The sequence below is a fragment of the Ochotona princeps genome, chromosome 3 (genome assembly GCF_030435755.1).
Source record: "Ochotona princeps isolate mOchPri1 chromosome 3, mOchPri1.hap1, whole genome shotgun sequence".
NCBI lineage: Eukaryota > Metazoa > Chordata > Mammalia > Lagomorpha > Ochotonidae > Ochotona > Ochotona princeps.
Window position 1 is genome coordinate 84,940,631 of NC_080834.1, and position 26,975 is coordinate 84,967,605.

General features: G+C 47.0%; 2 protein-coding genes across 2 annotated transcripts in view; one reads left to right on the plus strand and one right to left on the minus strand.

The window, feature by feature from the left end:
- Positions 1-18,777, plus strand: part of PLA1A (phospholipase A1 member A) — a 33,873-nt gene extending 15,096 nt beyond the window's left edge. The window contains exons 3-11 of the mRNA XM_058661931.1: positions 1,755-1,932; positions 2,375-2,483; positions 3,428-3,529; positions 5,788-5,877; positions 8,342-8,509; positions 10,102-10,191; positions 14,263-14,371; positions 16,972-17,139; positions 17,969-18,777. Coding sequence (XP_058517914.1) covers positions 1,755-1,932; positions 2,375-2,483; positions 3,428-3,529; positions 5,788-5,877; positions 8,342-8,509; positions 10,102-10,191; positions 14,263-14,371; positions 16,972-17,139; positions 17,969-18,056 — 1,102 coding nt within the window. The 3' untranslated portion in view covers positions 18,057-18,777. The remainder of the gene's footprint in view (positions 1-1,754; positions 1,933-2,374; positions 2,484-3,427; positions 3,530-5,787; positions 5,878-8,341; positions 8,510-10,101; positions 10,192-14,262; positions 14,372-16,971; positions 17,140-17,968) is intronic.
- The window catches only part of POPDC2 (popeye domain containing 2), a 42,930-nt gene continuing 32,261 nt past the window's right edge, over positions 16,307-26,975 (minus strand). Inside the window, exon 4 of the mRNA XM_058661934.1 lies at positions 16,307-16,649. The gene's annotated coding sequence lies outside the window, so the exon portion shown is untranslated. The remainder of the gene's footprint in view (positions 16,650-26,975) is intronic.

Genomic DNA, 26,975 nt, shown 5'->3' on the forward strand with positions numbered 1-26,975 from the left:
CCATTCAGGTCTCCCCAGGGATTCAAGACCTGAAGAACTTGAATCATCATCTATTACTTCCCAGATGTGTTAGCAGAACTGAATCTGAAATGGTGTAGCTGGGGTACAAACTTCCATTTCCATATGGCATGCAGACGTCCCATGCTGGGAATTGATCCGCAATGCCCACTGCTGCTACTCATTTTTCCAGGTCATACCCATCCACGACTTCTTTGTGCAGTCTTTTCTGCACATCCAGAAACACTACATAGGTGTGACTCTGGTCAAGCCATACCCCGTTGAATCCTTGCTTGGAGGCGGCATGGTGTCAGTGGGCCTGTTCCTGCCTAAAATGTGGATTGGATCACGTGATTCTCCTTAGTCAGTGAGGTCACTGGCTTCGTGCAGTCTCTTGAGATAGCAACATAGTGTTACCTCAGGGTTTTAGTTCCTCCTTTTCACTCTTTCCTTGGTTTCACCATGTAAGAAGTTTCCATTCTGGGCCGCTGCTTTCATCAATGCCAGAGGTTACCATTTCTCAGGAGTGAGAACTTCTTCGCAAGTTCTGAGGCCCTACGATCCAACCTGGGCTGTAACATGTTGTCTCTAAGTCTCAGATTAAACCTCATCCTTTTTTCAGACATCTTTTCAAAAAAAGCCAGAGACTTCCAGGAGAGAAGTGGCAGCGGCGAGGAGGAGAGGGATATGGTGGGCCAGCCGCATCACAGAGCAACTAGATCCAAGGCATGCAATAACAAAGTAGGCACAAAGGCACTGTAGTTTCTGGCCGGTCTCTGGCCTCTCACTAGCCTCTCTGGTCCCTGAAGCCAGGGCTGTCCCTTATACTTCCTTAGGTGTCACTCTTCACTCTTGTGTCAGAGATTTATTGCATTACCATCCAAGGCTAAGTACATGCTTCCAATGCAGGGACAGCTAATAGGGCTGGCAGGCTCATCAGGCTGAGTATTCTGTCAGCTCCTAAATCCCCCACATCACATTGCATGCATGGCAGAGGGCCAGGTTGCCTGCCTCTGTGCACATACACCTACTCAGACTGTTCCTAGACTGTGAGCCTTTGCTAAAACTTCTTTTCTGGTCCGGTCTGTTGTGCAAGCTTTCTGAAATGTTTCTACCATTCTCTCTCTGTTTTTTATTTTTTTTAATTTTTATTTACTTATTTTTTTAGAATAATCCCATTGTAGTGTAAGGGGGCTAGGCACTGTCTCTTATTTGCTTTTATTTCATGGAAAGCATCTAGTACGCAGCCTGGTCTACAGGTACATAATATGTGTCTGTAAGGAGAATGAATGGGTGAATGAATAAATGAAATAAATAATAAATGAAATGAGTAAATGAAAACCTAAATGAATAAATGAAGATCACAAACCTCAACTCTAAGCTGTTTTTTCCACAAATAACACACACCAGAGCAGGGCAGTGCTTTTGTTTGTGGAGTTTATACTTTGCACCATGGTGCTTGGGTATACGGAGATGGAGCTGAAATCCAGGAGTGTGCACACACACACACGCATGGGGTTGTGTCCACCAGGAAGGAAGGGCACTTTCTGCATTGCACATGAACGTTCCACTTGTGCTGGTGTAAGGCTTGGAAGCTCTGGAATGAAGTTCTTCCTATGCTGCAAGCCCTGTGTGAGTTACATCTCCTGAATCCCCTTGCCTAGTTTTTACTTCTTTCCTAGCTTCAGGATTCATAAAGGTTTCCCATGGCTATCGGCTTGGCAGGTGACTGTCCTCTCCTTTGTTCCTATGTCTAGGGCATTAGGAACGAAGCCTTCCTGGATTGATAAATTCATCGGTGTCCTCCTGAGTGCAGCGAACACGAACGTGATTGCTGTGGACTGGGTTTATGGGTCTACTGGTCTGTACCCCTCAGCTGTGGAAAACGTGGTCAAACTCAGCCTGGAGATCTCTCGTTTCCTCCATAAACTTCTGGTGGGTGTGGAAGAGCCAGGTGTGGCCTTGGGGGTGCTTGTGGAGGAGGGAGGGGTCAGAAAGAAGCAGCACATGAGGACAACTGAAGGCAGAAGCAGAGCCACTTTGGCCTGGCGGATCTCCGGGACAAGCCTTGACTTTGATAATTAGAGGACTGACCTTAGACGGGCTACTGAACCTGCTGGTGCTCCCCTGTACAATGTGCCATTGCACTGTCTATGGTGTGTATAGGTTGCCTGGCACTTAGCCTCCATTCAAGAGAGAGTGGCTGTGGTCATGATTCACAGGCTTTGGACCCCACAAGGAAAGCGAGGGGTCTGGTTAGAGTGGGGGTGTTGTAAGTGATGAAGAGAGTAAGTGATAAAAGGATTAGAGCATTGTGCCTCTTTTCCCCCTCTGGGAACAGTCACTCAGCTCACCTCACTATCAATCTCTGTTCTAGGCGTTGGGTGTGTCAGAGTCCTCCATCCACATCATTGGTGTGAGCCTGGGGGCCCACGTGGGGGGCATGGTGGGATACTTCCACAGAGGCCAGTTGGGACGGATCACAGGTAAGGGTCCTCCTCACTTCCTCCCTTCTCCCTCCCCCAGGGTTCAGCATCACAGAGGGTCTCCTGGAAATGCCCCTCTCCCCTGAGGCAAGTGGCAGGATTGTGCTCTATGTTACCTCCAAACTTCAGGGGGTCCTTTTGGCAGAAAACAGCATTGTGCGGTCATGGCATGGTCTGTAATCAACGAAAGAGCCCCAGTTTTCCTGCTGAGCCTCAATGTATCTATGTGTAGAATGGGTGGAAATCACCTTGAGTTTTGTTGAATACTGGCCAGAGCAAGGGCAACTTTATGCTTCGGGGCACCCTCTGTCAATCAGCAGTAGTTTTAACAGCTCAGCTTCCTGACCCTCCATCGGGGCCATTCCGAGTCAAGTTCTAACAGAAGCCCGTGGAGAGGTTCCCGGGGTGGAGGTTAGACCCAGTTGCCCACAGTGGTAGTAACTCACTCAGTAATGGTCTCCTTCATTCCCTGACTGGTGTTCCCATTTGCTCGCCTAGCTTTCTGTGATTCTCCACAGCTTTGTGGTGGAGTCTGCTTCGTTGAGGAGAGAGAGACAGGGAGGAGTCTAAACTCACACAGGGGACCAGTGATGTCCGTCTCCCTTTGTTGGGAGGTCTGGAACATGCATAGCTGCCCAGCACAAAGCTGGCACAAAGTAACTGCTTTAAAAATTGGCGTTATGATTACTGCTTTGCGAAGGTCACCACTATTCACATTGGGAAGGTTTAGAGTCAGGAAAACCGGGTCATTGAGATGTTGGGAACCTTGGGAAAGACATCCGTGTGGGCTATCTTTTAGGAAGTCAGCCTCAAGTTACTTCTTCCAACCCTGGGTATTGGTTGGGGAGTCTCTGATCTGAAAGGGTAGGACCCCTCACTGGAGGAGATGTGCATAGTCGATGCATGAGAGGAAAGGCGACTCTGATTTTAGTCTGTCCCTGCAGGCCTGGATCCCGCTGGACCCGAGTACACCCGAGCCAGCCTGGAGGAGCGCCTGGATGCCGGAGATGCCCTCTTTGTGGAAGCCATCCACACAGACACTGACAGTGAGCTGGGGCTGGGGCAGCGTTTCTGGGGCTGCAGAAGGAGTTGAGCAGAGGGCTGGAGCAGCGGTGGGAGTGTTGAACTGCGTCTGGGACATAGTGTGGAGATTGCCTAACTGTCTGGGCTGACAGTTTTTGATCCAATGACTGTCAAGATGAAAATTTTCCCTTGTGGACCAAAATTGATCGGTTGGGAACCTGACTCTGCACTGTAACTCCTTGTGTTGAGCAATAGGAGAGAGGGCATTGCTGCCTCACTGACTTAGGCGGAAAGTCAATCTGGCCCCAGGGGATGGGGGCATTCCACTCCCCAAGCAGAGGCTGGTCAGGGTTTACCCTCCCTCACCCTAGCAGAGAACAAGCACAGCTCTTTCATTTGGTGGAGTTTGTGAGCCTCTCTTCCAATACAGAGAGACCCAAAAAGATCCCTCAACTTCCAACCCACTGTGACCAAATCAAGTTCTTCTGACCAACAGGGAAAGGGGGTGCTCGTTTCTGTTTGCTATCAAATATCCATGTGTTTCTATGCCAGGCACTGTGCTGAGTGTCATGGATACACAGAGAAGCAACAACCGTCCCTGATGCAGGCCAAGTGAGAGACGCTCTATTTCATTTACTTGTTTCTGCATCTAAGACTCATAGATGTATGATCCTGTGTGAAACTTCACTTCCCCCATCCTCCACCCCAGGTCACACTACCAACCCTGGGTCACACCCGCATCATATACCCAGAAAACCAAAATCTGCCAGCCTCTGTCCAGAGCTTTACCAGCCTTGTTCATCAATACTGTGTACAACAGCTTCTATCCCTGAATTTGTTAACTAGGTGGTTTATTATGTTACTCGGTACCTGTGATAGGCATCTCAAATCCTTCAGCCTTGGAACCTTTTCCTGATGTAATAAAAAGTCACAATAATTCTGTTTATTCAAGCATTATTTACTGAACTACATAACAGGTGCTGAGAATATGGCAATGAACCAGGCATTGAAGAAGGTACTTAACTCTTGTGGAGCTTACAAGCCATATGGACTGGCTTTCACTTTTTTATTCAACACTTATTTATTAGGTATCACTCTATTCCAGGCACTGTGCTAGGTATTGAAAAAGCAGGATAAAGACAAGCAAAAGACTTTTTGTCAAGCAACAAGCCAGACTATTAACCTTTCTGTGATCAGAATAAAGGACATGTGAACAAGGTGGCTTGGATATGGGATCTACTTCCAGTAGTGTTATTGGGGAAACTATGGCTTGGGCAGAGCTAGGAGAAGAAGTGGACAATAGCCAAAGATGGAGCTGGTTATGGGGGAGGCCAGGGTTTGTTCTGGACGCCATGTGGAGAGTGCACAATAAAGAGTGAGGTTGGAAAACAGGGAACCAGACTAGGTTGGCCAAGACAGCAAGTTCACATTAGATAAGTGGGAATGGGATAGTGCTTTGGGTTTCTTGAAAAGATCGCTATGGTTCCTCTGCAGGGAATGAACTTTGGAGGGCACACAGGGAGGCCTGCTGGAAAGGCAGCAGGTATTTGGGTGAGATTGTGTTGGAACAAAGGCTAAGTATTAGCAGAAGCAGAGAGAAGCAGAAAGATTCAAAATGCCAGGATATTTTGGAGATAAAATTGCTTGGGTTTGTCTTGGATTGAGTGTGGGGAGTGAGGGGAAGACAAGAGGCCAGCATAGATTCTAAGTCTCCATCAGAGATGCCATTGTCGGAAGGGCTGAGACTTAGTGACAAGATGAGGGCTTCACTCTCCATCTTTAACTCAGCTCTTTGTAATCGCATCGCATTTCTGCTTAGTCAGCACACTGCAAAAGTATTTTGTAGGAGATGGGAAACATGGCCCAGAATTTATTTATCCTCACTTTATTATTTGAAGGAAGAAAAAAAATTGAAGGGTCTTCAAAAGTTTTGTGGAAAATGCATTTGAAGAAATACTGAATGGATTGAAATCTCTCTTTTTTTTTTTTTGGCCTCAAGATATCTTTTAATTCCATTTTCAATAACCTTTTTGAAGTACCCTCCTATGTACCAAGTTTATAACACTATTTACTTTAAAAATCTTCATTTCCTTAGGCAAAGGCGATGCTACTTTGGCTCCTTCCCTTGTGGCTCATCCTACCATTGGTCCTTAGGGTGGGCTGCGCACAGGGAGATGCTTTTGAGGCCAGACTTCAGGTTCTGCTGCTGATTGATCCTGCTGGGGCACCTCGATCATATTCCCTTGAAGTAAGAAGTTAATGTGGTTCTGTTTCCTTTCAGACCTAGGTATTCGGATTCCCGTTGGACACGTGGACTACTATGTTAATGGAGGCCAAGACCAACCTGGCTGTCCCACGTTCATTCATGCAGGTCAGAAAGTCAGAGTTGGTGTTTGGCTACCCTGGAGATTGGAAATCACCAACAGTCTTCATGTTGAGTCAGTCAGCATGGGCTGCACAGGCTCTTTTTGATGGTTTCCTTTCTTATGTCCTATGGGCCTTACTCAGCACTTACTGAAGGGTGTCTTGGGAGCCCAGGAATCTCAGAGTAGCAGAGCCTGAAATGAAAAGTCAGTGTCACACGTGAGCTGCCCTCTCCACTTATCTCAGGTCTGGCTGCGATCTAACATTAGTGAAACCAATACTCACTGTTCTTCCTTGGGCCCTGATCTGTGGCGTAGCCTATATGGTTGTGTCCTGTACAGTGCCTGATTACAGTAGATGCCAATGTGCTCAAAGGCAGTTAGCCAAAGGGTTTCCCAGGTGAGCATTTCACCACATTTATTCACCGTTACAAGTTCTTTACAGTTGTTTTCAAGATAATATTCTTGAACATCCTCTTGCGCACATATAAAGCATATACATTGCTTCTCTGTCTTTCTCTTAAAAAAGTTGTTTATTTATTTTGAAAGTCAGAGTTACAGAGAGATAGAGAGACACATCTTCCATCTTCAAGTTTGTTCCCCAAATGACCATAATGACTGAAGCCAGGATTCAGGAGCTTCATCCGGATCTTGCATGTGGATGGCAGGAGCCCAACACTTGGACCATATGCCATTGCTTTCCCCAGGCTGTTAGCAGGAGATTGGATCGGAAGTGGAGCAACTGGACCTGAGCCAGATGCTGGCATTGCAGGTGGCGGGTTTATTCACTGTGCCACAATACTGACCCCATACTGCTTCTCTCTGAAGTATCAAAAAACGCTCTGTATGAATATGTTCATTGAAGATATGAGAGTTCTTAAAAAAAATCTGTGAATGGAATTAAAAGATAAGTTTGGAAGCAGATGTTGTGGCACAGCAGTTTAAGGTGACACGTAAGACTGACATCGCGTATTAAAGCTCCTGGGGTTGAGTCCTGCCTCTGTCTTCAGATCCAGCTTCCAGCTAAGGCACCTTGAAGGCAGCAGATGATGATTCAAGTGCTTGAATTCCTGCCACTCAGGTGAAAGATCCGCATGGGGTTCTTGATTCCTGGCTTCAGCTTCGCCCAGACTCGTGCTGCTGCAGGTATTCAAAAAAATGAGCCAAGAATGGCAGATCTCTCTCTCTCTCCCCCATTTCTCGCTTGATGTTCCCTCCCCAGTTTCTCTGTCTTTTAAATAAATAAAAATGAATAAAAACATTTAAAGCAATACATTTGTTTTGGTGCGAAAATATTGAAATCAATATACTTTTTTATAAAATATGATTTTCCATGAGCCTTTTTAAGATACCTCAAATACATGAATTTCAATTCAATTTCAATTTTCCATAAACTTTAAAGTCTTGGTAGTCTTTGATATACATTTTACATTATAGCAAGCTCATCAAAAGCTAAACATTAAGAATTGTTCAGTGTTCTTATATAGCCAACATATTCACATTTCTTACAGAAAATCTAAATACAGATTTCTGGATAGTATGGGGGGTTTTTTTGTTTGTTTTTTTCTGATTCACAAAAATTTTCAACATTTTAAGACTTCGTTTGACAATTTATTGAATATCATTAACTGAATTATCCAAACTTACTCACTTTACAAAAACATGCCTCTTTTAAGAATTCATGAATTTTTCACCGATTGTAGTCAGAAGGCAATAATTTGGTTTCAACGGTACTTTCATTGATCCCTTTTTATTTTTTGCTTCCTACCACAATTTGAGAATGGGTGTTGTTTGTCTCTGCATCTGATCCCTCTTGTGGTTGGAAGGAGTTTGGCCTTGGAGAGTGCCTCCAACCCGGGACAAAGCAAGGAGCACTCAGCTCTCAGCACTGGCTCCTGGTCCGAGGAAGGGATTCGCAGAGTTCAGGGAGAGTCCTTAACTCTGTTCAACACAGGCCTTCTAACCCAGCCAACTCAGTCAGTGTGAGTGACGGCAGATTTTTCCACCGTAAACCACCACAGCGAAGCCACGTGCTTAGCAAATTGGAACATTTGGAAAATTCCGCATAGTGTTTCAGCACGCTGGTGCTGGTGACTGAGCTGCTGCTGACTCCTATGAGCATCTCATCGCTGAGCTGAGTACAGTGACGTGAAAATTGGGTTGTAGAGCAGTGGTGAAGAAGGTGCAATCTACAGAAAGAGGTCTATTTTTTACAAATTTGCTCCCATTTTATGAAAGTGAATTTGTGTAACCCACATGAGTCTCAGAGTTGCTTTCATCTTAGGAAAATTAAAAGGGAAAGGGAGGATGCAATAAACAGGCCCATTAATGTGTTCAAAGTGTGGCTCAGGGGACATCCCATGTATTTATAGCCTTCTGTAATATACAATTCAGTAGAGTTACAGTAAGTGGCATGGAGGGAGTTTCCACCTGTCATGACGGACAGCTTGGCTGTGGTTTTTCCCCGTCCAGGTTACAGTTATCTGATCTGTGATCATATGAGGGCTGTGCATCTCTACATCAGCGCGCTGGAGAATTCCTGCCCACTGGTGGCCTTTCCCTGTGGCAGCTACAAGGCCTTCCTGGATGGACAGTGTCTGGATTGCTTTAACCCTTTTCTCCTTTCCTGCCCAAGGATAGGTAAAACAGCACCTCTTCAGCTTCCCTTTACAAATCAGGTCCATATGAGTAGGTGTGGGCTGTGAGAGGGAAGGAGACCAGCTGACCCTGACATCTTCATTGTGACAGGGAACACTGGGGGAGAAGTAGGTTTGGGACAGATGCTAGAAGTTTGCTCTTATTGAATTTGAAGAGCCTATAATTGTCCAGCTGAATGAGGGAATTGCCATCTTCATTTCCAGAACCATCACAAAGCAGATACTCACTTTTAAACTCTTTAAATAAAACACTACACGTGAGTAGAATTTGAGCCAAGTCTTAAAGAACAGATAGCTTTTGGCCTTAAGAGAAAGATATTTTATTGCTTCAGAGTAACTTATAGAATACACAAAGAAGTAGGTGAAAAATGGGGTGAGCATTCAAATCTTGCTTGTTGTCATTTCTACTCAGGTGGGGAAACAATGAAGTGTTCGGCTAGCTCTTCCCTGGAAGATGGCAGCTGCCCTTGCATGACCCATCCCTCACCCTCCATACCGCTCTCTGGTGCCAGCTTTTCTCTGCACACCTTTCCCACTTGCACCCCCTTGTCTGGGAGTCCAGTCGCAGGTTATTAGAAACACTGGGGTCGTCCAGAACCCCTGACCCAACTCTGGTGGGTGCTTCCCACAGTTAGGCCAGTTATTCTCCAGTTCTTTGTAACCCTAAAGCAGTGTATCTGGGATTTCTTTAAGAATGGCACACAGTGCCTACTAGGGAGGCAGGAGGTTGTAGTGGCTGCATGCCCATTGGAGGGATGCCCAACTGCTAGACAACATAGGCACATTCCTAGATGACTCCAACAAGGTCCAGGGCCTTGGCCTCTAACTCACCCTGGGTGGATCATTACTGCAAGTACATTGGGGTTGTCCAAGGTGAAGATCTCCAGGAAAAACTCCCGTGTGCTGAAAATAATGCTTTCCCCCTCCCACACGCTCCACTTCCCTCTCCCCGGCTGCCCTCAGAACTGCACTGACGGTGGTTGATCATTTGAATTAACTGGACACTGCCTGACAGATTGTTCACGGAAGATTCACTGTTCATAACAAGACAGCCCTTGATTTCTCATTCATTGAACCTGTGTCTTAATTTCCCCCAGATGGAATAGCCCAGTCTGAAACTATCTGCCCAGCCTCACCACCACTATACTTACCCATGCACTGGATACGCCAAGGTTGTTTTCTCACTCTGTGTATCTCTACCCTAACTTTGCTTTCTGCCAGACATGCCCTCTCCTAATTTGTCATCCACTTGCCTTCAGACTCAACATACTTGCACAGGATACAAGTGCCAGAAAGACAGCTGTTACATAGATTGGTGTGCAGGTTGAAGACAGAATTTCAAATTCCCTGTAATATCTGTTGACAAGGGGCCAGGTGTCCTGGCAAATGTACCTCTTGCTTGGGTCTTGATCCCCGCTGGACAGAGGGGCTGGTATCCCCAGAGTTGTCATAGCTTATGGCCCATAAGGAGGCTGCAGGGTAGCTGACTGTAGAATAAATGGGTCATAGCAAGGTGCTGTGGGACCCTGAAATGTCATCTTCAGCCTATTCATATCTTTGCCTCTCTATTTCTAGGACTGGCAAAACAAGATGGTATCAAGATAGAGCCACTTCCCAAGGAAGTGAGAGTTTACCTGCTGACCACTTCCAAGGCCCCATACTGTGGTAAGCAGAGTGGGGAAATGCGTGCCCCTAAGCCAACTGTGAGTACCCAGGGCTCCTGGTTAGTCTTCATCCAGTGTAGTGGTCAAGGTGGGAGGTGAAGGGCTGGGGTTAAAATGTCATAGTAGGTGAGGGCAATAGCCCCTGGTCTCAGAGCCATTTCAGGGTGAACTTGGTTGCTGTGGAGACAATAGTGATAGCGGACGCACTGATGAGCCTTCCAGGAGAATTCTCTTTAGGATGGTGTTTGAAAGCATACTCTGGCCTCCCTCCTCTACTCCTCTTGCCCCCTCCTTGGTGCCCAACCTCCATCTGTCACCCTGTCAGCCCTCCAGGGTCAGAGGCTCCAGGGAAACCTCTCCTTACTTTCTGCCTTCCTCACCCTTCACACAAGCCAACCATGCTCTGTCACTCCTCACCACTGCACTTAAGGAATGCTAATGTGCCAGTGACTGTAAAAGATGTTACATGTGGAAGGAAAGTGAGGTTTAGAATCCATGAAATACATCACAAGTAGAACGACATCTTTTCCCAGGTGTATGCATTGTAACCAACCTGGCTTATGTTTGCTATCCTATGGTCCTGTCGGCTTTGAGGGGACAGGATAAAAGTGTGTCAGTTTAGATGATAAAGGATATGACCACCCTCACTGTCACTGATGCCCTGATTGGCTTGAGTCGGGTGAGTGTCGGAAGGCACCAGAGATATGGAGCTTGGAGCTCAGTCTGCGGGCTCACACGCCTCTGGCTTCCAGTCTCAACATCTCTGTCTATGAGATACGTGATCAGGAGTAAGTACTGAGCCAGTCAGAATCTCTAGATCCTTGTGTGGAAAATGGGAACAAATCAATAATCAGTGGTGAAGAGGATAAAAGGAAGTCACCAGCCCAATGATTAGAACTCTGGAACTGAAACAGTGAGAAATAATTCCCTTACCTTAGTCAAGCCCTTGCTGAAGGGAGGGGTTTTTTTCCTACTTTCCTGCCAGACAGATTCATGGGTTACAGGAATGAGGGTTGGAATCCACTTGTTGTGGACATCAGCCCGCCCGATGGGCCAACTCTGAGAGGTGGGTGTGAGAGGGAGGGAGCTCTGAAAGACTGAGTGACGTGCCCAGGGTTCCACAACTGGGGGAAGAAGTTAGGCCTCAATGCCAGGACCTCTGACTCCAACTTCCAGGCTCTTTCTCTGCGCTCTGTTGTCTCTACTCCTATTTGGATCTCTCTTCTGAGTCCTGCTGTGTACAGACCACATTTCCCAGGCACCTTTTGGCGCCACGCCAAAGATCAGCTTGATGGAGAACATTGTGATTAGTGGAGCAGGACCTGGCTTCTCTGTGAGGCGGTCTGAACAGGCTCCCTTCGGTCTGTGCAGCTAAGAATGCATAGCACAGGAAAGATTCGGAGTTGCACAAACACTAAGGTCCCTGCCAAGGGAACTTCCTGAAGCCACAATGGTCCAAGATGTGTGTGACTCCTCGTTCACTTCCCCCTGAAACACAAAGCATAGAGGGCCATGGAACAAACAGATCACCATGAGCACCTGTTTGCTTTCCTGCTCTGGATCTTCCATTCTTCAGATGGAATTTGCCCCCCTGCACCTGTTTAGTTATTCTAGCTTTTCCCAGGCCACCACACCCCTGAAATACCCTTCTCCCCTGCCCTGGACAGCACTCTTGGCCCATTTGATCCAGCAGTGTTCCCAAAGATGGCGGTCACCCTTGATTTCTGATGGGTACGCACCAGCAGGCACACACTGTTTCAGATAACACTGTTTCTGACAGTCTTAGTTCTTCCCTATAAAACAGTTGGCCATCAAAGTGCCTTCTCTTCATTATCTCATTTAATCCTCACTGTGTCCTGTGAGAACTTACAAAAAGCTAAAGCCCAAAGAATTACAGTTACGTAAGAAAGGTGGCACTGCTGATAAGCCGCAGGGCTAGGCCTTGTGTTCCCGCCTCCTGGACAAGCACCCAGGACTCTAGGTGCTGCTGCCAAAGTCTCGCTCCTGCACAGATGCCAACTCACTGTCAGGTCCCTCCCATCTTTCCTAAAATTTCCAGGGGAAGAAAGAGAAATGGAAGGAGAACCTTAGGAAACTTCCCTGATCAATCATACCTGCTAGAAAAGGAAGAACAGATACCATATATAAATGAAGCTCAGAGGATTAAATTCCTAAAACTTATGGAAGTTAACCATTTCTTCCTCACTGCAAATATCTGGTCCCACTCAGACCTTGTTTATCATCATCACAAATTGTGTCCTGCCATAAGCCATTAAGCACAGGAGAAAAAAGGGGTGTGTATTTTATGTTTTCCCCTATAGAGGAGAGCACACAGGTTCTTTTCCCTTTTCATGAGTCTCAGACCTCTTGGAACCTGTTGTTGAACCCTAACTCTCCCCGCAGAGGGCCCACATGGACCACATGAGCCCTCCCTCAACTCACTGTTGAGTCTGTCTGCTTCCCTTCGATATTCTCCCCCAATAATTGTCCATGGAATATAACCATTAAAAAGTGCAGCTAGGGGAAAGGCCTAAGATGTCATCTCTCCTTCGTTTCCAGCATCAAAGGAGCCTGGGAAACCCCTTGAGACCAGAGTTACTGTGAGTGCTGTGAGCTGAGTACTGTGAGTGCTGTGTCAGGGAGAGAGACAACACTCCTTGACACAGGTGGATGATCAGGGGAAGTGTGGCATTGCTACATTTTATGAACTCATTATTTAGTACATGTCTTCTTCTGTTTTTGTAACTGTAACAAAATACATGCTGCCAAATAATTAATGAAAAGCAGAGATTTGCTTTCTCAAAGTTCTGGAGGCTGTGAAGTCCAAAATGCAGGTAATTGTGTACAAAGGAGTTGCTTTCTTAAAAAAAAATAAGAAGGTGGAAAGGTGAAAAAGTTACTTCAAACCCTTTTATAAAGCATTTATCCAGGGCCCGGCGGCCGTGGCCTAGCGGCTAAAGTCCTCACCTTGAACGCCCCGGGATCCCATATGGGCGCCGGTTCTAATCCCAGCAGCTCCACTTCCCATCCAGCTCCCTGCTTGTGGCCTGGGAAAGCAGTTGAGGACGGCCCAAAGCCTTGGGACCCTGCACCCGCATGGGAGACCTGGAGGAGGTTCCTGGTTCCCGGCATCGGATCGCTATAGAACCGGCCGTTGCGGCTCACTTGGGGAGTGAATCATCGGATGGAAGATCTTCCTCTCTGTCTCTCCTCCTCTCTGTATATCTGACTTTGTAATAAAAAAAATAAATCTTTCAAAAAAAAAAAAAAAAGCATTTATCTGATCATGAGGGCAGAACCCTTGTGGATTTAAACTACCCCGCCCCCCCTGAGGTCCCAGCTCATCCTGATGCACTAGGGGTTCTGTTTGACATGAATTTTGGAGGAGACAAGCATTCAAACAATAGCAATATGTGATAGATCCTTTCTTCTTCTTTCAAGCTCATATCAATTGATAAGATCACCTAACTAGGAGGGGTGGTATATTTTAGTGTTACAAACAATAATAGTGCCCAGCATTGTGGATTAGCAGGCTATGCCTCTGCCTATGACACCAGCATTCCATATGAGTGCTGGATGAGCCCATTCCATTTCTGACCCAGCCCCCTGCTAATACACCTTGGGAAGCAGCAGGGGATGGACCTGCTTGCATTCCTGCATCCACATAGCAGATCTGGAAGAAGTTCCAGGCTTCAGGCTTCAGCCTGGCCCAGCCCAGGCCATTGTAGCCAGTTAGGGAGTGAATCAGCAGATCTCTCTCTTTGTTTCTCCTACTCCCCCTATAACTGCCTTTCAAATAAGTAATATTAAGCCAACACTTGCTGAATGTTTCCTGGCTTGGAACCTTCCCTAATAATGTTATGAGTAAGAGCACAGTCACTTCTCATTCAGACCTGAGTGTGTCTTCTGGGATTCTCTTTGGTTGACTCTTGAGGTAGTGAGCAGTTAAGGTGCTGGGTGACCTGCTGCAGGGCCCAGAGCTGCTGAGAGGCACAGCCCATTCCCAACCACACTATGCTCAGTGGGGCTTCTGCTGAATATCTCCTCTAACTTGTGGCTTTTATTTTTCTAGTGCATCACAGCCTTGTGGAGTTCCACTTGCAGGAGCCAAGAAAAAAAGACACCATCCTAGAAGTCATCTTCCTCAGCAGCAACATCACCTCCTCCATCAAGATCACCATGTACGTAAGTGTATGCCATAGCGGGCCTTGCTGCTTAGCAGTTGCCCTTTTATTTTACCTGTAAACATGCAAGGCCATCCCATATAAGACACCGTGTGACTGTTAACATGTGCGTCCTGCCAGTGGAGCTGGGGGCAGTACTACTATATAAGCCATTTAAAACATACAATGGTGAACTGTTCCAGCAGTGGGTCATTGCTGGGCCCAAGTTCAATATATTCAAATGGGACTGCATGTGGAAGGTATGCAGAAGTCAGGGGTGTCCCCACAAGTGGTTAGGACAGAGCAATCAGATCCTCAACAGCAAACAGTGTTCAGTAACTCAGGCACGGGCCATCATGGATACCACCAGCAAATGGGAGGTTCTCAGTCACTAGACTGGGGATAACTGGGGATGCCTCAGAGAGCCCCTGTTCCTGGGAAGCACCAGATCTGAACCCAAGGCATAAGGTCAGGTGGCATGCGTGATAAAGGCCCAACTGGTCAACAGGAGGGCTGATGCTGGGTGGTTCCAATGCCTGGAGCTAGGGCTGAATATTTCCTTCCCTTGTTGGCAGAGACTTGGGCGTGGGAGCTGGAGGGACCAGGCTTGACATGAAGCCTCTAGTGGACAGTGATTCAGCCACTGGAAGCTTCCTGAAGCAGTGCCTCGCTCTCCCAAAGGAGATCTTTGTGACAAAGGTGATCCCCCACGTGACTAGATTCTGTCTTCAGTTCTTTAAGTTTCGATCTTACAGACCAGAAATTGGGGGTGGGAGGAGAAAGTTAAGGGCTCTTTCCTCCTTTCTGCAACCTCAAGATTTCCTTCCAGTTGGAGGATTTACCCATGTCCAGAGCCCAAACCATTCACTGAAAGCAAATGTCACATCCCTTGTGTTTTACAAGTTCCATGACCCAGGCAAGTTCCCAAAGGCAACCATCATATTTTTCCATCTGACATATTTCAAAACACTTCTGAGAAGCACAAAAAAAAAAAAAAGAGCTTTTAAACCCAGTTATGCAGCTCTTCCCTCCAACGAACAAACACAGTGTGTGACTCATTCTGGAGTAAAAAGCTACAAAGGGAACAAGTCACACTCTGCACCAGCCAGACAGAGAAAGGAAGCCAGGGTGGAGAGGATGGGCCCCAGCCTGCTGTGCAGGAACACTGCTGCCTCTGAGCCCAGGGAGGAGCCGAAGGGGCCCCAGGCCAGGCCAGGAGGGCCCAACAGCACGTATCTCCCTCCTGCCTCACATTGCCCCACCAGGCTCCTTCCTGGGTCCCCACCCTCAATGATCTCCTCAGGGCTTTTCTGGGAGTGCCAGGCCTTGTGCTTAGCCTGGGGGTGTTCACAGCTGCTGTCTTCCTTGCACTTCAGGGTACCACCATTCCTTGTCTTTATCTAGGCTCCCACAGCCCTTTGGGAAGCACCTGTGAGGTTGGTTACATAGTACTCCTCCCTCTACCATTGCCTCACTTTCATCTTCCACACCCTCCTTCTCGTGGTCTCTGTCCCAAGTTGTGCCTGAATACTGTCAACTGATGAGGAGTCTGAGCACAGAGCCAAGATGGGGCTTAAGAGAGACCCGGATTCTGTTTTCAATCTAAATCTGCTAAGCTGAAGTCAGTGTGTGTGCAAAATGTATCCCAAGATTCAAGCTCTTTGCAGCAGGTGGGAAACCAGCATGTTTACTTAGGTCGGTGTAACTCCACAGTCCCCTTGCTGGATTGGGAGCTTGCACGAAGCCACACAGCTGGAGGAAACATAATCTGGGTTCCATTCTATCTCTGTTTGGCCTCAGGGTCAGGTTTGTTCCTGTGTGTGCCCACTCATCACATCTAACTTAAAGCACAATAGTCGGTCTTCGCACCAAATTCTTTTTAAAAATATCTATTTATTTGAAAGGTAAAGCAATAGTTGGAGGAGAGAGGAGAGCAGAGAGAGAGAGAGAGAGAGAGAGAGAGAGAGAGAGAAATCCATCTGCTGATTCACTCCCCAAATGGCAGCAATGTTGGATACAGGGCCAGGCTGAAGTCAGAAACCAGGAATTGCATCCTGGTCTCCCACACAGCAACAGGACCCCAGGTTATTAGGCCATCTTTTGTTGTGCTGCCAGGCATATTAGCAGGAATCTGGAACAGAAGTGAAGCAGCTGGGACATGAACCCATGCTCTGCTCTGGGATGCCAGTGTTGCAAGTAGTGGGTTAAACTGCTGTGCCACAACACTAGGTCCTCACACCACATTCTTAGAACTTGGAGGTCTTGAAACACTGCTTCTACTTCCAGTTGATTGGACCTGAAGGTGAAGAGTTTAAGAAAGAGGGTCATGTTTCCAGATATGAAGGAGAAGTTTCCAGATATGAACCCCTAACATCTACTATTTGGTTGCTGAGTCCATTTATTTCTTCTCCAAAGTCATCAAGCATTTCTGGAATGTGTGCAGAGCTGTGAGCGTGTGGGCAGAGGGACTGGTGAGGGGGACGTGAAGAATTGTGGTCCCCACTTCCAAGCACTTCATTTGCCTTGCATATGGCAGCCATCCTGTGTCATCTACAAAGCTGCACGGGATCACCAAGGCACACATTGCATAACCATGGGCTTTTTCTTTCCTGCTGCAGACCTAAGCAGCAATCCCACGGGAAAGGAATCCTAGCCCACCCTAATCCACAGTGCCAGATAAACCAGGTGAAACTCAAGTTTCAGGCTTCTGGGGGCATGTGGAAAAAAGATCGGACAAGCACCATTGTGGGAATCTTCTGTACCTCCCTTCTGCCTCTGCATGACAGGTGAGTCCCAGGCCTGACTGTAGACTTGCACATACTAGGCAGCTGCTCCTGAGCCCGGTCTCTTTACGGCGGTAACCATCCTGGAAGAGATGACAAAGACTTAGGGTTTTCCCAGGCCTTTTGCAGCACTATATGAGTTGGGAATGTTAGGAAGAAAACCAAATAGTGTAGGCCTCCACTCCTCATCACCTTGCCAACATCAATGCAAGACCCTCCACTTACCCTGTTTTGTATATTCTATTTTTTAAAAAAGATTTGTTTATTTTTATTTGAAAGGCAGATTTACAGAAAGAAGAAGATACAGAGAGAAAGATCTTTCATCTGCTGATTCACTCCCTAAACAGCCACAATGGAAGGAGCTGAGCCAGAAGCTTCTTCCAGGTCTCCCATGTGGGTACTGGATGGCCTTGGACTATCATCTGCTGTTTTCCCAAGTCACAAGCACAGAGTTGGATGGAAAGTGGAGAAGCTGGGATACGGATTGTTGCCCATATGGGATCCTGGCACTTGTAAGGGCAGGATTAGCCAATTGAGCCATTGTACTAGACAACTTTCTATGTAAAATTCCACTGGAACAATTTTTTTCTTATTGTGTATTTCCTCCTCCTGGACACACACTTCAAATGTGTCCTCCACTGGTCACATTGATGGGTGTGGATGGGGATTCCACCCCTCCAGGGTCCTACTTCTGGCAGGTGTTTTTGTCAAGGCACATGATGGCAGTAGGCAGATTCATTTGAGTAGGCATCACAGGAGCAAAAGAGCCACATGATTCCCAGTGCTGTCTCCTGAGCAACCAAGAACCCACCTTCTCTGTCTTCTCTTGCAGTAAAAAGACAGTCTGCCTACCTGAGCCAGTGACCTTACAGGCCAGCGTGGCTGCTTTCCATGAGCTGAAAATAGCCTGTGAAGAGTAGATGCCTGAGCAGGACCCGGCTCCCTGGATTTCCTCCCCTCAAGGACTTTCAGTGACAGATGTTTCTTTGTGTATTTTATTCTGGATGGTTCATACCAAGGAGGAAGGCCACAATCTTGGTTGTTTTCCAACTGTGGAGGGGAGGAATGACTCGTTTTACAGAATTTGATCCCCATTGCAGTGTGGAGCGCCTGACACAGATAGCATTTCGCTTCCCCTTCCACGTGTGGCTGCCATTGCCTCCTGACCGAGGACATCTGTCCTCGGGCTTCCAGAGCAGCAGGAGCAGAACACTTTATAACAAAACTTGGTGGGCCACCGGAGTACTTTCATTGTCTCTTTGGAGTTGGATATTCTGCTCCATGCACCCCTCCCCCCAAATGAGACTTATAGGGTGTGGAATTGGAGAACACATCGGAATAAAATGATCTGCACTGAAATCACAACTGAAAAGAATTTCGTGGGCCAACAAGAAGGGATGCTGGGAGAACGGGAAGATGGCCCTGTTCACTGTCCTTCCCAGGGCCTTCTCTGGCTATGTGGAAGTATGGCGGGGGAGGAGGAATGTGGGAGGATTTTCTTGGTGCAGTTCCCAAACTTTGACCTTTGTCAATCACCTGTAACAGCCACAGATGGGTGAAAGACACAGGTTCGGTGTGTTCAAGCTTGGTAACTGGGAGAGACTGGAAGACAAGGATGCTTTTCATATACAATGGCCCTCTGTGGGAACCTGCCATGGACAGTGCAGTGCCTGGGGGGGCTGGAGGCTGGAGGGACTGCTCCGCTCCTCATGCTAGGCCTGACAAGGCCAGGGACGGGGGGACTTCAGGAACCTGCAGTCCATGCTCCCTGCTGGCCACAGAAGGGCAGGGAATCTCTTGGGGCACCAAGAGATGGCAGCTACCTTGCCAAAGTCCATGTATCCAGGCTTTCCTTGGATGTTTCCAGGCTTTCCTTGGATGTTTCCACTCTTTAAGTTGGTTTTTTTTTCAAAAGCAAACAAACAAACAAAAAAAACCTTGAACAAGCACTCTTTAAAAGGAAACTGCTGACTTGCTGATCTACTTGGTGCCATAGAGACAGGCGGAATGATGTCAGCAGCCCACTACAGTTACTTCTTCCGGGCCAAGTCCTCCTGTTGGCACCAGACAGATTCGGCTGCTGCCCGGCTGTGGGAATGCAACCCAAAGGACAGATGATGAAACGTGGGAATAACATGTCAGCAGAAGCCATGTGCTTCCCAGCCTGCAGAATTGCCAGCGGTGTCATGTGTGTATGTGTGTGTGTGTGTGTGTGTGTGTCTGTTTTCATATCCCAAGTCCCCTTTCTTTTCTTTACTTCCCCTCTGCCCATTCTCAGTCCCTGGGAGAACTCCCTAGAGAGGTCCTGACCTGTGCTAAATTGGGCTATGCTTCCTGTTGCTGTAACTGTTTGATATCTTGGCAGACAAGGCTCGGCATTCTCTTTCCTTGGTTTTCCCTGCCACTTCCATGAGTGTATAAACCATCTCACCCTTCGGTGATGAAAATGATATGTGAGATGCTGAAGCTGATGGAGTTTCAGTGACTTGAACTGGCTCTCACTGTCCTCGGACTTTTTTTCTTGCTTCTGTGTTTCTTCATGGATGTCTGCTTGTTTGAAAGCACTGTCAGGCTCTCTTGCATGGTGTTTTGCTCCCCTTCAGAAACTACCAAACATGACTTTAAATGGAGAGCCAATTTTCCCTATCATTAACCAATCCTAGAGAGATAGGCAAGGAACTGGAAGTTTATCTTATCCTTTATCTTTCTCTCTGTTAAGGTGTATTTATTTATTTGATAAATAGAGTTAGAGAGAGAGAGAGAGAAAGAGAGAGAGAGATCTTCCATCTGCTCGTCCATTCCCCAATACCACAGCGGTGGACTGAGGTGAAGCAGCTGGAGCTTTGCCTGGGTCTCCCAAATGGGCACACTAAACCATTTGCTACTGCCTTCCTGAGTGTATTTCCAGGGAACTGGATCAAAACTGCAGTGCAGTTGGGACTTGAACTGGAACCATATGGGATGCTGGTGCTTTAGCTGTTATGCCTTGACACCAGCCCTGTCTTTTCTTTGTTACAAAGGGGGATTAGCAAGAATGTGAGAGCTATTAAAAACTTATCAACCTTGAAAGGAGGCTTCCCCCATGAGTAACAAGTAGATAAAAGGTTATAGAACGTGCATATGTTGTGGCTGTGAGGCACCTAAAATCGTCTTGTCCTGAGCTTCAGGCCCACATTCTGGGAATCCCTGGCTCCCTGTATGTCGGTGGGCATCTAGGGAGGCTAGGGAAAAGTGAGAGCTAGCAAGCAAGTCTGCTGAGAGCCAGAAAAAAGAGGAACTTGGCTCTCCCCTCCATATCCACACTGCTCCCTGTACCCAAATGAGAACTTCCTCAAACAGAGACTGTTAAAGAGCATGCCATTCCACAGTGTCAACTGTAAGATCCACTGCTGTAAGATGCAAAGCAATTTGACCTTACAATATCCACACCATCAAAACAGCTAATGTTGCATTTAGTTCTATGTCAGAGGCACCATTCTGAACATTCTGCATATGTTTAAAGGTTTATTTATTTACTTTTAATTTTTATTTTTCATAATACATTTCCATAGGCTCAGGGATTTCCCCTTCAGTCCTCCCATTGCCTCTGCCCCCATTGTTTTCCCCTATGCTATTATTATAGCATTGTTCTTGAGCAACAGTTACAAGTTCATTATTCTGCTATTTAAATGTATTATGACATTGTAGGTATAGACAATAGTAGACGATAAGCTGCTGGACTTTGTACTATTTACTTATTTTAAAAGGTTTATTTTCATTGGAAAGGAAGATCAGATTTACAGAAAGAAGGGATGATAGAGAGAAGAATCTTCCATTTGCTGGTTCTCTCCCCAAATGACCACAAAGTTCACAAAGCTAAGCCATTCTGAAGCCAGGAGCCTCCTCTGGGCCACCCACATGTGCACAGGGACCCAAGGACTTGAGAACTCCGCTGATGCTTTCCCAGATCATTAGCAGGGAGCTGGATCAGAAGCACAGCAGCTGGGACATGGACCGGTACTCATCAGGATGCTGACAAGGCAGACAGAGGATTGGCCTGCTATGTCACTGCCTGGACCCCACATTCTGCATATATTAAGGCATGCATGTTCTATCCTTTCAGTGAGCCTATGAGTCTGTGGCAGAATCATCACTGCTTCACAAATGAAGAGTTGACAGACTGAAAGCATTCTACATCACAGGGCTAGTAAGAAAAGGAGCCAGCATTCACATGTCAATTGTTGGCCCTGAAGTCAGGTGATTCACACTACAGCCAAGTTCAGAAACAAGACTCTCTAAAGCCATGTGCAAGCAAATCTCTCCCAAAGACCCACGATAAACCCCCAGGCCTGGCTGCATAACTTGCAGAATCCGGTACAAAATGAAAATATGGGCTCCTTTGTTGAAAAAATTAAGAATTTCCAGATGTTGACAGCAAGGAAGGAAACCAAGACAGACCTCTTCAAATACAGATCCCATATGAATGATTCAGGTTAGAAATCCAGGGAGTCTGCTCTGTATCCTGCAGAGCTACATTCTATTAATACCCAGAGGAATGGCCCATCCCAGCCAAATGTGTCTGGTGGAGGTTGGCTAAGGAACAAAACAAAGCGTTAAGAGATGAGAAAAAGGCTGCAGGGTCTCTGGAAGGGTGTTAGAGAAGATACTCTGACCCCAGGGGACTTTCCTATGAAAAGTACCACCTGAATTTCAGGCAAATGATGATTCTGGCTCTTTGGACCCTTTCTATCCAGAGCTAATGAGATCTAGACTCCTACAGGTGCAACAGGCTGATGGTGGACTTGGATGATCCCGTCTCTAGGAGCAATGTTTGGGGAACACCCTCTGTAAGACTGGGAATTCTAGGTGCCAGGGAGAGTTCAGGATGGTTGAGAAAATGACTGGCTGTCACGTGATGTCTTCTGATCTACACCTGGAGACACACCAGGAAAGTCCTCCCACAGCTGTACCCTTGAGCGGTGTGGTTGTCTGGGATTGCAGAGAGCTTAGTGGCTGAGAGTTTGTGCCCTCTCACTTGTCAACAGCAGGGCTGACTGCTCCAAACAGATGGAGCAAGCGAGGAGGGTGGGAGAACAGGGGAACCGAGAAAAGAGATGTGAGTGTATGGCTGGGGGTGACTACCCGGCGGGGATGGGTGGGCAGAGGATGGGAGGTGGGGGCGGGGAAGCAGCTATCTGGTGCACAAACCCAGCTCTCCGTGAAATCCTAGTGTAAGGACCCCACGAATTCCCAGCAACATTTTTTTGCCTGTGATTCAGATTGTGCCTTGACCATAAACCTTTCCTTGGCGGGCAGGATTTTATTTTTTGTCATAAGCCTTGGACAACATGGAGTAGATACTCAAATATTAGTTAGAAAATGAATAACTACATTATCTCAAGGAATATTTCCACTTCTAAGGCTTAATGTACTAATGGGTTTCGCCAGTGATGCCATTTCAGCAGTGGTTTTTCTTTGTGCTAGCATTGTTTTTTGTTTTGTCTGTTTGTTTTACAATCTTTAGATTGTTAATTAGGGTAAAAAGGTACAAGGGCTATAGGGAAGTGGGTAAGACTATTATTTCCCTATTGTTTCCTTCATATATCTGAGGTAAAGGGAATACTGAGGGATAAGCCCCACCCAGTCTCCCACCCATCCCAGGTCCCTGATGTAGGGCATGCTCTGAGATCCTTGCTCAAGTGGTTTTTATAGTTCACCAGTTATGAATCGCTGCCAATCTCGCCACTCCAGTCACAATGAGGTTGTTGAAGAATCCACTGATTGACATTGTCCATCATAGAGTCTCCATTTGCCCAGTATTTTGCTGCCAACATATAGCTGAGGTGGTTGATTGACTTGTTCTGTCATCCGTCTTTTCTTGGATAGGGTTCTGAGTCTGCCATTTCGATTGGGGAGATCCCCAAAAGAAACTTTGACGTGTTCCCAGACCAGATTCTTGTATGTACTAGCAAGTTCCGGGCCCAGCACAGTCCATCGCCCCAATCAGCTGGTGGTTGCAATTGCTGGGTTGGTTCTGTTTTCATCCCTGACTTCCACTGGAACCAATGGGTGTTGCAGTCCAACCTGGTTCTGCCCAGCACATACTCGGCCCTCGCATAAACCAGTGGGAGCTGCAGCCTAGTCGGAGCAACCCACAATTAACCCCCATCAGGCCTGCCCCCTACCCTATTTGCCAGTATGTGTAGCAGACTAGTCCAGTCTGTCCCACATCCCATTTGGCTCTCATACATGTCAATGGGTATTAAAGCTTAGTTCCATCTAACCAGCTCAACTATCCAGCCCTCACGGATGTTGTTGAGTGCCTCTCTGTCTAGCCACCCCAGCCCCTGTCCTAGTTTTCATGCCCTCCCGTGGTAGTGGTAACCCAAGAGGGAGGAGCTCACTATTTCCCTCCCAGGCCTCTCCCACTCCCGGGTTATGCACTTTTCGGGTGGTTCTGTGGTTAGACTTGACAGAACTAGCCCCCAGTGCCAGCTTCTGCCAGCTGATGCTGTGGCTAAGCCCAAACAACCCTCACCCACTCTAATTTTGTTTGCACCAGTAGGAATAATCCACCCAGCCTGGCTTTTCCCTGATCAAGGGCACATGAGGCGCACAGGTGTTGTAGCCCTGCTTAGTCTGGTCTGCCCCACTCCCAGCTCACGCTCTCCAGTGGGAGTAGCTGTCCAGCAAGGGAGCCCCCCCATATTCCCCCTGCCGACTCTGCCCTCTCCCTTCCTGGTTCTCACGTGTGCTGGTTGGGCACTGCGGTCACATCCAGTACAGGCAACCTCACCTTGGCATTCTGTATTGTGCGCTGGTTTTTGTTGCGACCGAACCTGGCTCAACCCGCACTCTGTTCCGGTGCTTGGATTTGCCAGTGGTTGATGTGAACTGATTCAGCCTGGTCTGTCCCTGACCCATGCCAAATGTGTGCCAGTGAAACACTCTCCATGGCCTGCTCTGGGCTGTTTCCTATCATGTCTTTTTGTCTGCAGTTCTTTCAAATGACTACATTCTCTTTTGCTTTATCATCAGCATCATCTATATCATCAACAAAAAAGGTAAAGCCTCCTGAAGGCTGTGGCTTGGATATGCCTAGGGTTCACATCGTGGAAGCATGGCCCCCTGGTGGGTGATGGAACCTTTCAAAGTGCGGCCTCGTGGAAACTGATCAGGCCACGAGGACTCCACTTCATAAGTGGATTAATGCTGTCTGATGAGAATGGGCCAGGGTGGGGGGTTATAAATCCCTTAGCGGGGCTGCATTTGTTCCTGAGAGAGTGTGTTATTGTAAAATCGGGGCTGCCCCACATGCTGGCCCATTCTGTGTGTGTGTATTTGTTTTCCTTTCAGTTTCTCCACCATGGCATGATGCAGCCAAGCTGGTCCATGGCTGATGTCAGAGCCACACTGTTTGGGCTTTGCAGCTTCTATAACCTTGAGCTAAGTAAACCTCTTTCCTTTATGCATTGTCCTGTGTAATAGTTTTATCATAGCAACACACAGCATACCAAGACACTGGGCATTTAATATGTGCTGTGTAGAGCTCTAACTGTTTTCCATGAATTGTTTTATGCAATTTTGCCATGTCTTATTTCGTTTTATATCTGAGGAAACTGAGGGACAGGGAAATTAAGTAACTTGTCATGGCTCTGCAGCTAGCGAGGAGTGAAATCAGGATTTACACTTCAGAATCTGGAATGTGATCACTATGTTGTGCTTTGGCAAGTTAGCTTGTTCAAATTGGTTTCCAGAACTTGCAACCTAAACAACCTATCTAAATAGCGCTGTCCTCAAGTTAGCCCAGTTCTGCCTGACTAAAATTACCTGCCATTTTCCCCAGAGTGCTAAAACCATGCAAGGGTCGGAGACATCGACCCACAAGCTGTATACCAGGCCTTGCCAAGCAACTGCAGGTGGAATTCAGAATTCAATAAATCTATACCAGGGCGATTTTCAAGTTGGTCATTTTGTATGGACCTCAAATGATGTATAACCAACTGGTCCATGGCAGAGAACAGGTTCCCCATCCCTGGAAGGCATACTATGGTCATTGGTGTTGCTTCTGAGCACTCAGCCATCCATCCCTCAGGGTCCTCTTCAAATTCTGTCTCTTCCAAAAAAAGAAATAAGAAACAAAAAACAAAAAGCCAGCTACTTGTGTCACATTAGAAAGTATCTTTGTGGGCTCGGTGCAGTAGCTTAGCGGCTAAAGTCCTCGCCTTGTACGCACTGGGATCCCATATGGTTCTAATCCCAGCAGCCCCATTTCCCATCCAGCTCCCTGCTTGTGGCCTGGGAAAGCAGTCAAGGATGACCCAAAGCCTTGAGACCCTGCACTCGTGTGGGAGACCTGGAGGAAATTCCTGGCTCCTGGCTTTGCAGCTCAGCTCCAGCTGTTACAACCACTTGGGGAGTGAATTTTCGGACAGAAGATCTTCCTCTCTGTCTCTCCTCTTCTCTGTATATCTGACTTTAAAATGAAAGTAAATAAATCTTTAAAAAAATATATCTTTTTAAGTACAGGGGAGATTCAAAATATTAACCGTAATGGAATTCTCACTTCCCATGAACTTTTCAAAGCCTTGTGAGCTAGACTTCTGTGATGACATTGGGAAGTCCTTAAAAACAGAAGTTTGGTTTTCTCTTTCTCATGTTCTCCACAGAGGAACTGTGAAAATGTGACAAAATCTCCTTGAAGACAAAAGCTCCTTAAGGACACTGCTCCTTACAGAATAAGCCAAGGCAGAGAGAGAAAGCCAACCACAGAGAGGCTCGACTTCAAAGTGGGATTTGAAGCTTTTTCATAAGCATCAGGAATGGCCTGCATGGATTCACCTCATTTTAAAATTTCAGCTGCCAGGATGCCATTTGAACATTACATTTCTATAAGAAGACACATGGTTGCATACAAAGGATATGGCATTGAAGCAAAAATCTTCCCTAATTGCTGAGTTCTCACCCAGCCTTTTAAAGTAACTGCTCCCTTGAGCTCCAAACGTCCCCTCTGATTTTGTCATCGGGCAACCCTGGGCCTGGGACGACCCCAGGGGCATTAGAGAGGCCTGTGTGAGCAGAATCGCCAGTGCCCAAGTGCTTGCACACCCCACTGAGGTCCCTGAGCTCCCCCTCATTTCCAGTGCTTCTCATTTCTGCTGTGAAGCCCAACTGTTGGCTTTAGGTCTCCAGGCAGTGAACTGATAACAGCCCAAATTCAACCCATCCAAAACCTGGTCAACATTTCTTACTCTACACTGTTCCTCTTTCGTTTCTTCCGGCCTTGAAGCCTGAGTCATCTGTGACTCAGAACATCGCAGTGCTAAAAATAAACAGTTAATACCTGCTTCCCCCAAGGGTTGATGACCCTCAAACACCAACTCTCAAGTTCTTTAAAATATGTCTGAGTGCTCTTCCTGCCTGCCTGTTTGCTCTGTAGGCTCTGGACCTACATTTCCTTCCAAAAGCACTTTCCATTTACTCTCAGGCTCCAGAATTGTCGCTGCAGCCTCCTGGTGTCTCCAGAATGAGGACTTCCTTCCTCCTGTCGGAACCTGAACCTGCAAAGCAGCAAAGCGTGTAGGCAAATCTTGACATTCCCCCTCTTCATTTCTCTCTCTTGCTTTTTCTCCAAAGAAATTAGGAGCTTCAGTTGAGTTGATCAAGAGTCGTTATTATTATTATTATTATCATGTCTTTAAAATGAATGGTTAGCTAGTTCTGAAGCCACCCTGAGTCAGAGCAGCAGGCAGGCTCGGAAAGCTGAGGGCATTATCCCACCAGCCCCTGGAGAAAAGCACAGCTGATTCTTCCATTCTCTGGTACCTTCCCACCTGCTTGCTCTTGGGCTGGCTTTTAAT